The 12,175-nt window shown below is 36.0% G+C and overlaps 1 protein-coding gene across 2 annotated transcripts in view; it reads left to right on the forward strand.

Annotated features, from left to right (window-relative positions):
- Positions 1-12,175, forward strand: part of LOC138711267 (very long chain fatty acid elongase AAEL008004-like) — a 78,821-nt gene that overhangs the window by 33,364 nt on the left and 33,282 nt on the right. Inside the window, exon 2 of one of the 2 annotated variants that reach the window (XM_069842703.1) lies at positions 11,207-11,301. In XM_069842703.1, the coding sequence (XP_069698804.1) occupies positions 11,241-11,301 (61 nt within the window). In that variant the 5' untranslated portion in view covers positions 11,207-11,240. The remainder of the gene's footprint in view (positions 1-11,206; positions 11,302-12,175) is intronic. The other variant, XM_069842702.1, reaches the window with a different exon arrangement.

Here is a 12,175-nt window from a genome sequence, read left to right on the forward strand (position 1 = left end):
TTCAAATACTTGGAGTATATTGTAAGCAATAACATGAGCTGCTGCTAGGAGGTCAAAAGGAGGATAGCAATGGCCAAGGAAACTGTTAATACAAAAAGGAGCATCTTCTGCGGACCTCTAGAAAAAGACCTAAGGAAGAAACCAGTGAAGTGTTTTGTCTGGAGTGTGGCATTGCATGGGGCACAAACATGGACATTACGACGAAGTGAAGAGAAATGACTAGAAGCATTTGAAATGTGGATATGGAGAAGAATGGAGCGTGTGAAATGGAGAGACAGAATAATAAATGAAGCTGTGTTGGAAAGAGTGGGTGAAGAAAGAACGAAACTGAAACTGATCAGAAGAGAAAAAAAAATTAATTGGCTGGGTCAATGGCTAAGAAGAAACTCTGTACCAAAGGATGCACTGGAAGAAATGGTAAACGGAAGAAGAGTTCGGGGCAGAAGAAGATATCAGATGATGGACAACATTAAGATATATGGATCTTATGCGGAGACAGAGGAAGAAGGCAGAAAACTAAGAATATATGAATGAAGAGAATGAATGGCTATGAATAAATGAGAATGAATGAATTGAAAATGGATGGAATGAACTGATATGAATGAATGGGGTAAATGAATTAAAATGAATGAAAGATTGGAAGAATGGAATGGATGGATGAATGAATAGTAGTTATTTCCAAATTTTACGAATAATTACATTACTATGTAGATAATAAGCATGACATGGTTGTCACTGATATCTGATAAAATGTTTCCAATTCACATTTCAGATTTTAAGAATTCTCGTTTCCGCATTCTAATTTGAATCGTATGTAATGCAAATTAAACACGGTAGCGGCCTTTCTTCGTTTGTTAACCGTTTCCATGTCACGCCCAGCAATACTCTAAGGAATAATTTCCGTGTTGTTATTATTTATATTTTCTCTAGCCGAGGGGGAATATTGGTTTAAATCGTGCTTGTTTATTAACTGTCAGAAAATCAGGGTCAGCAAACGCGGGACAAAATCAAGGCCGCCGATCGAGGTAACTGTAACGACAAGCGACAGAGCGACCGCACCAGGATGTCGAGCTGAGAAAGAGTGGGGTACAAGGAGGAGGTGATAACAGACCCCAACCCAAACCAACAGGGTGTGAAGCTGAGAAAGAGGACGAAATGAAGTGGGGTACAAGGAGGAGATGATAACACACCCCAACCCAAACCAACAGGGTGTGAAGCTGAGAAAGAGGACGAAATGAAGTGGGGTACAAGGAGGAGGTGATAACAGACCCCAACCCAAACCAACAGGTGTGAAGCTGAGAAAGAGGACGAAATGAAGTGGGGTACAAGGAGGAGATGATAACAGACCCCAACCCAAACCAACAGGGTGTGAAGCTGAGAAAGACGACGAAATGAAGTGGGGTACAAGGAGGAGATGATAACAGATCCCAACCCAAACCAACAGGGTGTGAAGCTGAGAAAGACGACGAAATGAAGTGGGGTACAAGGAGGAGATGATAAAATAGAAAGATAAGAAACGCAGCAATAAGACAACAAGAATGAGGAAAACGAATCAAGAAGAAAACAGTGAGCGAAAATGAGATTACAGAAGAGAAAATCAGAAACAGAGAGAAAAAGTAACAATAAAGTTAAAGGAAAATAATGAAATAAAGCGGAAATGGGTCTAACTTGAAAACAAATATAAAGAAAATGGCATAATAAGAGCAAAAAATAAATAATAAATAATTGTAAACAACGAGAGTATGGAAAGAAAGAAAGCTATGTAAGTATAGAGAAAAAGACAACGAAGAAGGAAATTATATAAAAGGAAGATATTTGAAAACAAAGCCAGGTGATCTGCTCTAGCAGAGCGCTGTGGACCGGAAAGTCATGAAGTGATAGTTTTTTACTATTTTCTGGCCTACTTCGTGGGCTTCAGGAGCATCTCAGAACCTGCTGACCAATTTCAACAGATGAGCGCAATGAATCCACTCAAATATCAACGGCCTGGGGAAGAGGTTTTCAGCTGATGACAATTTTGCAACACATCTTCACCCATACAACGCACAAAGGCGAGTATTATCCTTCGTGCCGAAACTTATCTGTCTGTGTGCAGGGATCGCTATCTCCTAACTTTTGTTCACATTCATGTATCTGCCAGTTAAGCTATTTAGCAATGATTCACATGAAATATAAAGTTGTTAATACAAATATTAATTGGTCTCCATTTGAAAACACATTAAAATCTTCTTCAAATCAATACAATTTGTATTGCGTACAATAAATGGAACGAAACACTGACTAATCGTACGCACACAACTTACTGCCCTTTGTTGCGATTTCACCCTAAGGTCTTCATCGAAGTGACCACATATAAAAAGACTTCTTCTTCCTTTAAGGAATATGGGCCACAAGTTGCAAATCTGCCTTATTATGAGTGAATGAATTCCTACGGAAATCCTACGAAGTTCTGGATCTGTAAAATGAATTACATTAATACATTTAAATAGTACCACGTCATAAGAACGGATGAAAAATTGGTGCTTAAGTAATATCCGCTTACTTACTCATAAGGCAACATCAAACACAAGACGGTAGGGTTGAGTGTAATTGGAGAAAGAAATATCAAGCTTGACAAGTGTGGCAAAAGTTGGTAGGCCTACAATTCCGACCAATCCATCCTCAGCAGATTTTAGGTGCGTTTGTTCTTTCCTATCAATTACTGTTCAATGATCGGCTCCGTAATAGGCATCATGTCAATAACTTAAAAATTATTATTAAAATAAATGCGACATAATGAATTAAAACAAAAATAAGGTCCATATTGAATTTTTAACATTTCATACTACAATATTTTAGAATTGGCCTACAACACAATAGAATAATAGAGAAAACAGTAAATAATATTTAAGCCTACATCTACACTGTGTTTATATTTACTGTGCAGTTCAAGTGATTCATTACGCACATCGATGAAATATTACTTACATCGTCGTACATACCAGCGTCTGTTCTTGTAAAACTTATACAAAACTTCTATCGCCTTGGATCTTTCTCCAATCGCTTCGTTACAATTAGCTGATACTTCTTTTCAAACTTAAAAATATCCATCCAAATCAGCCTCCATGATTTTCCGTCTACCAAGTGTTCCTGCATGGATAGCCCCGTAATGAGCGTGGTTTGTTCACCAACTTTAATAATACATACGGGCCAGTTCATTCTGAGCATATTTTAGGGGTGTCCTCCTCTATCGGTTGTTCAATGCGTGCATGTTAATATTCATTTATTAAAAACAATGAAGCTCGACATAACATAAAATAAGATATTGTACGTTACAAGAATTCAAAGTGTTTTCGGCCGAAGTGCACTCAACTCATCACTTTCAACCCTTGTAACGTAAATAACTATTTCAAGATCAACGTAAAATGGCTGCCAGGACCTTTAACCAATTATTGTATATCATTTTACATTTACGAAAGTTGACATATAAATTGATACAGGTCTCAAGTTGTTATACCGATATTCTAAGGCGTTCAGATTGCATTTGCAACTCAAATTTCTCGTTAGAAATGTATAGAATGTGTTTTTTTATTTAGTATCTCCTAGCCGTGCAGTGATCCCTGCAACTAAATTTACAAAGGATTTCGTACACGTACATTATTGTAAATTATGTTTCCTTCTATACGAATTGCAGCATTTCATTTGTCAGTTTGTTTCACGTACTACAATAAATCTCTAAGTAAAGTGTTCCTTTAATTCGGACTTCATCGCATTGTGTGTGATGTTATCAAGAACATACTTTTCAGTAACTTTTCTATTTAATGTCCGTCATTCCCGGATTTACAATGGTATGTCGAGAATGAATACGAACAAAACAATTTAGGATAAATCGTTCTACCCACATACTGCATGCTCAAAAACCACGCTTTCGGCATTATGGATGCTGAAAAATATTTGTTGTGAAAACCTCTAAGTCTATTTATTGCAGTATTTTTATTTACAAATATCGCGTCATATAGTGCGGAAAGAACAGATGGCGATGTAGAAAAATTGTAATTTATTATTCACGGTAATACAAAATAAATGATTTGATTCTAATCTTGTTCTTGCAATAAAACTGCACGCAAAAACGAAACGAGTATGACGTCAGAATTTATAAGCAGGAGGAATTACTCTTCAGCCTATTCCAAGAAAGCAACGACATATATCAAAGTGCAAAACAAACTGATGAACATAGCTACATGATGGCGCTTTCACGCCGACAAATTTTGTATCAGAAATTAGTCTAATAATTGCATGTTACAGGTCAGAACTTCTGACAAATAAATGGGGCAGAATAATAATTTTACTGTTAATGAATATTGTGAACAACGAAGCAGCATTTGACCGGTGCTTATTAATATTGTTTACTTTTCTCGAGACCAAAATCCAATGTTGTCAACGTAATCTAAACAAGACAAAACTGATGCATGAATCTAGATGAAAAATATGACGAACACGGACAGGAATAAGTTTAAAAAGTATTTCGCTTTGTTAGTAAATATCTACGAAAATGAATTGTTGCCGGTACTGAGAACCTTCCGATGCGGGTGCACCGTGAAAAAAAAAATGCTAAAGCAGAGAAGTTACTTTTCGAATTCCATACAATACAATGAATACGAAAAAGATTAGGAAAGAGAACGTATCAGAACATATGGCGTTTCTTAAAAATCCCAAACATTGCCCAAAATAATATTAAAATCACTCCTATTAATCAATATGTTAATGTACCTTTATTGCGAATAAATACACTGTTCTTCAAATTTCGTTTTCCGCAATGTAGCTTACGTAAATTATAGTCGAATTGTTCTTAAACATCTCCGCGATTCATATTTCATGTCAGACTCGCATCAGATTCGAGTGTTTTGCTTACAAACTATGAACATCATTACACAATGCTCTACGTTTGTATGTACGAAAACCCGAGAAACACGTAAGACTGAAAAAATATCATCGTACACACAAGAACTTTAGATTTATACGTATTTAGTCAAAATATGAATGATAATCAAATCTCACATATGAATGATAACATTTGAAATCGTTTCTTCAAACAATGTGTGCCTTAAATTTTCAAAATAACGGGGAGGATTGACAATCTTTTATTTTGCAAGAACGTGAAAAACCTACAGAAATTTTCACTTCCAGTACATTTAATTGCTTATACAATAATATTGAAAATAAGTTTCAAATGTGATTTTTAAAACCAATTGAATTCTGTTTCTCCACCAATAGTTCGCATTTCATTTTCAATTAAATGTGGAAGTTTCCTCATAACCCCAATTGTGAAGGTATGCTTCATTTACTTGATTTATAATTAAACAATAGCTTAATTTACATTAAACAAGATCGTCAGTTACAAAATAGTACATTATGCAACGAACCTATAATGGTAGTAATTAAGACGCGAGTATGTTTATGAAACGAGCGCAAGCGAGAATTGTGAGATGTGCGCAGACGCGAAAGTATTGATTTTTCCCCGAAACGAATGTCGACGACCTTGATATAATCTAGAGAGTAAGATAAACGTTAAACTTGATATAACCTTGAAATTGAATTCGACATTGAAAAACGAGATGACAAATTTAATTTATTTGATTATTATTTACAATTAACGCTAATTATTATAGTAACAGAACATAACCTTCTGCGAAGTATTGGATTTCCAGCCTGCGTGACGTTTTGCTAGTTGTCTTTCGATTGCATATCCGAGAATAATCGAAAACCTGAACTTTAATGAATAGGTGTACTTTAATGACATGCATTAAAGGACTGCTACCAGGTGTATAATTACTACATTTCGGCATGGTCGAGCATAAACAATCTAACAATGTGCTTGTCGGTAACTGCCGTGTTCAGCTGGAAAAGTGTGTTACTGGATCACAAAGAAATAAATATACTGCGTCTTTAAAATGCGATTGTAGTGTTGAAAAGTAAAAAGACTTTCATGTACAGTGCCACAGAGTACGTCCATTTTATCACATTCATAAAACTATATAACGTTAGACTTTAAAATATCAATGCAAGCCTGCGCAGGAATAGGAGGAGGCCTTTTATTTATACAAGAATTCTGAACTGTGCGCCAGGCCTGCAGATTCCAGGACTTGTTGCGACGGGAATAATAATAATAATAATAATAATAATAATAATAATAATAATAATAATAATAACAATAATACAAAACTATGCACGCAGTAACTTTGACACTGTCACGGTCAATAGTTTGAATCCCTTTGAGAGCACATACTAATGTAATAACAGAAGGTATTGTGGACTGATTTTCAGGCAGCTGGTGAATCAATAATTCTTTCAGTAATTAGGTCAATAAATATCTAAGGTAATCAATGATCAAAACAATAACTAAGCGAACAATTAAATCAATAAATAACTGAACGTATCACGAAGTGTGCGTACAACGAAACCGCTTAAGCACGGATGTGTGTGTCCTGCACTGCGTTGACAGAACTCTCTTCAAAGTTTGTAGGCCTGAATCAGAAGCGGCTTCACATCCGGTGAGGAAACTCCAAAGAGCCGCAAATCTTGTCCAATTATGCAGTTCCTGTGAAAGCAATTCTTCTGTGCTTTCTAGTGACGCAATGACTCTGGGCTCATATTTCACGCCGAGGTTTAACATTCATTTGTTACGCAACATTAAGTAACGTCCGTCATCGTGTTGGGGGTGACAACTGTTACCAAGGGCCAATGGCAGGCTTTCATACGGATCTTTTACAAATGTTTCAACTGTGGACCTGTTTCATAGAAGTACTGCTTTTAGTTGCTTATTAGAAGTGTAAAATTAGTATCTAGCTCTGTGGCTGTTTCATGAACAAAAACTTTAAGCTCGTAAATTTCCTACAAACTTTTAACAATTAGGAACGTGGCTTCATTTAAAGAGTATGCGACATAGATATAAATTCCAGGCCTCCTGTATGACCCGTTTCTTTAATTATTATAATTTAAGGTTCTGGCTGATATGTACATCAGGCAGTACATCTCACTTGACGATATGTGTCAGAGGAAGAACAATTGTTTGTATGCATCTGAAGTCTGACTAGTGTAATATGTAGCTAATCGGCGATGTATGCAATGGAGGAGGAAAGAAAGTGGCCACCCCACCCCATTATCTCCTGGCCCAGTTGTCTCGTAAGTGTTACCTTGTTGGTATCATTTGTGAGGTTCAGAGCTGTCTCCGGACAGTTGACTAAACAACAACAATAGTGACTCAATTGTATTGTTGTCCTGCAATATGTCAAAATCACTAAAGAAGTACAAAAAGTCCTGAAACAACAAAACTTTAAAGTAATAATTAGTGGCAATCCAGAAATTCAATAAAGTTATTAACGTCATCTGGCCTTCGCACAAGTTCTTCAAAGAGTACTTCATCTGTTTTCTTCATTTTTTTCCTATGCATGTCAGCAATGCTGTAGTGCCTGACCAATGTAAAGCAATCTGTAATAAGCTGTTCAAGTATTACGCTCTAAATGTGGTTCAGTAGGAATAAAAAATTGATTGAATTTATTAGCGTTTAGGCGGAACCTTTCTTTATATCATGTCTCTTCCATGAAGCCAAAATGCATTCTTGGTCTGAAAATACTTACTTGGACGTCTTACAATAATATTTTCTTTGCTTCTACACGAGGAATGCATATCTACAAAATTATTTCCAAAGAAATATACTGTATTGCGTTTAAGTAATTCTCCTACTTACTTTTATCTCAATTAACCGATAAAATGGACTACTAATCATATTTTATTAAATAGCCTTGTTATTCTTATGAAGCATATTTGTAGCTTCAGTAGACTAAATTATGAGTCTACTCTACTTATAAGCAGACCATTAGTTCTATGAAACAAGCCCCTGATGCAGCCCCGATATGTCAAGTTCTGGAACACGGTGGAATATCCAAAGTCTATTTCATCGTGAAAGCCTCACACCCTAACGGTGCAGATAGTCACTCTCACATAATTACATCGTTACAGACGGGATTTCCAACCGCATCTCCACTTTGTTGCAGAGACTGCGAACAATTAACCCTGCAAAATGTTTTGTCTTTATTGCAATAATTACTGCTAATACATATTTCTTCTTGAACAAGTTCTAGGAACACACACCGGTAATTATAATCACTGGAAGGAAGGTTTGTAAGCAAAGAGCCATTTGGCACAATGCCCACGCGACTGGGTGCAGACCACAGCGCGGTCGTGTTTGAAGATAAGTACAAGCGACCCTATGCTAAGTGTTATAATACAACACATGATGTAGTAATATGCGTTACAAGAGCGGTATGTTGAAGTTTTCATGTTCGAGGAAAAGTTCGAAAAAGCGAAACGTAGTTGAGCTTTTTTAATTTCCGAGAATTGAAAGAAAATATACCGCTCGTGTATCGTACATTATTTTGTGCGAAGATCGTTTATTACATACCTGAAAGAGGAATTTCTAATTAGTTGCAATGAAATCTCCATCTTGGTTTCTGTTCAATGACGGCAAATTTGCAAAACAAAAATATCTATCTTCAACATTGTTGCTTTAAAATGTTTTCTGTGTTTACCATACTCCAGCAGGCCGTGATATACGTCTGTCTTTCCTCCCCCCCCCCCCAGTCTATGATGAGTCTGGAATCTTGTTGATATTTTCACGGCTTCCTTAATGTTACTTGCATCACTAATGCAGTAACTTTAGTGGAGTTGTGGAGTTTACTTAATTTTTGCAAATATTTAAAAACAATACTTAACTTTAGGTGAAATTGCAGTGGTAAGTTTCCAATTTATAATTATTACTATGTTTAACGTCTCTAAAAATAATATGTTAAGAGCCTAAAGCAGTAAAATCAATATGTCACTTAAGCGGTAAGAAGAGGGAAATTGTTATGTGTGTTAGGTTGGAAATACTGAATGTGGAATTTTAGAATTTCCGCGGATTGGTTTCGTGCGGAAACCAAGCAAATACGCACGATCTCGCACAAAAGTATCTTGCTGCAATAGTGATCAGTTGTCTAGCAACAGAACAAAAGACATGCGCTCCCTTCTTCCGACCGAATAATGAAATATGCCTTCATTATATCAGAATTAGAAAGGTGTTAGAAAATGTGCCGTACTTTAAAGTACGGAGTGGGGAAATTTAAGGGGACCAGTTTTAACATGGAATTATGGTGAAGGTAGCAACAATTATTGCTTTATGTTATTCGATGGACAGAACAATCCGAACTTGAACAATCTTTTAATGGGTCAGTTGAAAATCCACGAGAAATCCATGCAAATCTATTACATAGCGTCTGTGTAATTGAAGCTTTCTGTGTCGCTGAGCCTTCTTTTCTTTAAACTCGTTAAGGTGAAGGAGTAACAGTGAATACAAACCGATGTTCACGAATGGTGGAGAACTTCTCCATTCCTACATTTCAGGAGCTGCCGGAAAAACTACCGTTTCATTATGATGTGAAATTTGCCCCTGCAACTCATAGCATCTGCAATGTGCCCTTCGCGTCGCTCCTGATTTTTTCTTAAGGGGATAACTGAAGGGAATAGAGTAAAGACTGGTCCACAATAAACCGAGAACAGAAACGATAACGAAAACGGCAATATTGTTAAATTAAATGTATTTAAATGTGAGCATTCACAATTAATTTTCACGTTCCTGTTCCCGGGCTCCAGCAAGCTTCTCGTTAATTGTGGTTGCTCACATTTACATATATTTCCGTTCTCGGTCTATTGTGGACCAGCCTTCACGGCACGCGTGGTGGCGACTTTCCGTGAACTACTGCAACTGAGGAAGTTCGCTTGATTTTTTAAATGTTGCTGTAAATAAAACACTCTACAATTCAAACAAACTGTTGAGTTGTTTAAATACAGATTCGTTTCACTCCAAAATGCAACCAATAAACTTAGTGTTGAGTCGGGAGTAATCGGTGAGTGTGTTTCAGTAAAATTTAATGATGTATTGAAAAAGAACCCAGGATACACAACTTTTTCCACGATATACAATAGTAATATGCGTTAAAAGAACGGTATGTTGACGTTTTCATGGTCGAGGAAAAGATTGAAAAAGCGAAACGTAGTTGAGCTTTTTTAATTTCTGAGAACATGAAAACAAACATACCGCTCGTGTATCGTACATTATTTTGTGCGAAGATCGTTTATTACATACCTGAAAGGCGAATTTCTAATTAGTTGCAATGAAATCTCCATCTTGGTTTCTGTTTAATGACGGCAACTTCGGAACACCAAAATATCTTTCTTCAACGTTGTTGCTATAAAATGTTTTCTGTGTTTACTATACTCCAGCAGGCCGTGATATACGTCTGTCTTTTTTTTCCCCCCAGTCTATAAATGCGAACTTAAAACAAACGGTAAGGTTATGTAATGATTTATGTTTCATTTTAATATTTTAACAATATTATTTATATAACATATTGCAGTAATAACATCGGCATCTGGAATCTTGTTCATTTTTTCACGGCTTCCTTAGTGTTACTTGTATCAGGAATGCAATAAGTTTCGTGGAGTAGTAGACTTCACTTAATTTTTGCAAATATTTAAAAACAATAATTAACATTGCAATTTAGGTGAAATTGCAGTGGTAAGTTTCCAATTTATAATTATTACTATGTTAAACGTCTCTAAAAATAATATGTTAAAAGCCTAAAGCAGTAAAATGAATGTCGCGCTTAAGCGGCAAGAAGAGGGAAATTGTTGTGTGTGTTACGTTGGGAATACTGGATGTGGTATTTCACACTTACCGCGTATTGGTTCTGTGCGGAAAACAAGCAAATACGCACGATCTCGCACAAAATACGTGTGAACTTCGTTCTGAGAATCATTCCTCATCTGAGATACTCGCCAGTCACTTCGTGTGAAGTTGCGAGGTCGTTTGCATTTATAAGAACATTCGACCAGACAGAAGGCAATCGACGACAGCAGAAAATATGGAAAAATATTATTCTTAATTGCGCCTCCAAACAGTCATTAAATGAGGTTCAATCATATGTAATATTTTTCTGTTGTTTTCAAAAATACATGTAATAAAGCTTAGATTTTAAGTTACATATTATTTTACATTTCTTACATAATAGGTACACATTTCTCATTTTAATATTACATAAAATCCGGGCTCTAGTAATAAAGGAATCTGCTACAGATGTAGTCTATTAATATTATAACCGACATGCACTGAATGTTCTATAATAATGTGTAGACGTCTTTGTTTCAGGTAACAGCACAGCAGCGCCATGTCGGGTCTCGTGCGCATGGCTATCGACCGCTACGTCAACCTGGTGGACTCTATAAGCGGTGAGTGACGAGCCTCCATTCGGTTTATGCCCCCTGCTGTGCGTTGTTGATTCTGACACTTCCTACTATTGATATGAAATTATTTTATTCTTTCGTTTTGAGCAAGCCTCGAAAATCTTCATATTCTCATTTCGGTAACGTACAGTTTCCCTGGAAAAGGATGAGACGATTGAATATTCCTAAGTCTCAGATGTAAGACACTGCGCATGATCGGAGACCAGAGCACCGATACACAAGATAACGAATATTGAGTTACTTAAATTCAGGCTATTTGGTCTGTTATTAGCATCGTTCCGAAATTCAATTAAAAAACTGCAAAAAATATTATAATATTACGTAAATAAAAGATAAATATATACATAAATCGTGTAGTTAAATCGACCATGGACCTTCATGACTAGATCGACACTCCGCACAGAAAGGAAAGCTTTCATGTCGTTTCCATAGCTCAGACGGTAAGACTTCTGCGTGTTGTGTAGAAGAGTGCGAGTTCGATTCTTAGTCTACACAACAATTTTTTTTTATCTAAATAACGTTGAAATAGCTAAGTCACGTTGAAATAAAGTTTTACAAAGTCCTGAGATAAAGTGTTAATCATCGCAAACAATACAAAATTACAAGTTATAATATTATAAACGTTAATCTAATGAATGCATTTATACACACACACACACACACACACACACACACACACACACACATATATATATATATATGTATATATATATATATATATATATATTAAAAACTAACAATTAAAATGAAATTAAAAAAATATATAATAATAGACAAACTTTTACAAAGGTTTAGAGTCCTTAGGCTATGTCATTTGTTGAGTAATTATTACAATAATTTATTAATAGCTTTCCCATAT

The sequence above is a fragment of the Periplaneta americana genome, chromosome 12 (genome assembly GCF_040183065.1).
Source record: "Periplaneta americana isolate PAMFEO1 chromosome 12, P.americana_PAMFEO1_priV1, whole genome shotgun sequence".
Classification (NCBI taxonomy): Eukaryota; Metazoa; Arthropoda; class Insecta; order Blattodea; family Blattidae; genus Periplaneta; species Periplaneta americana.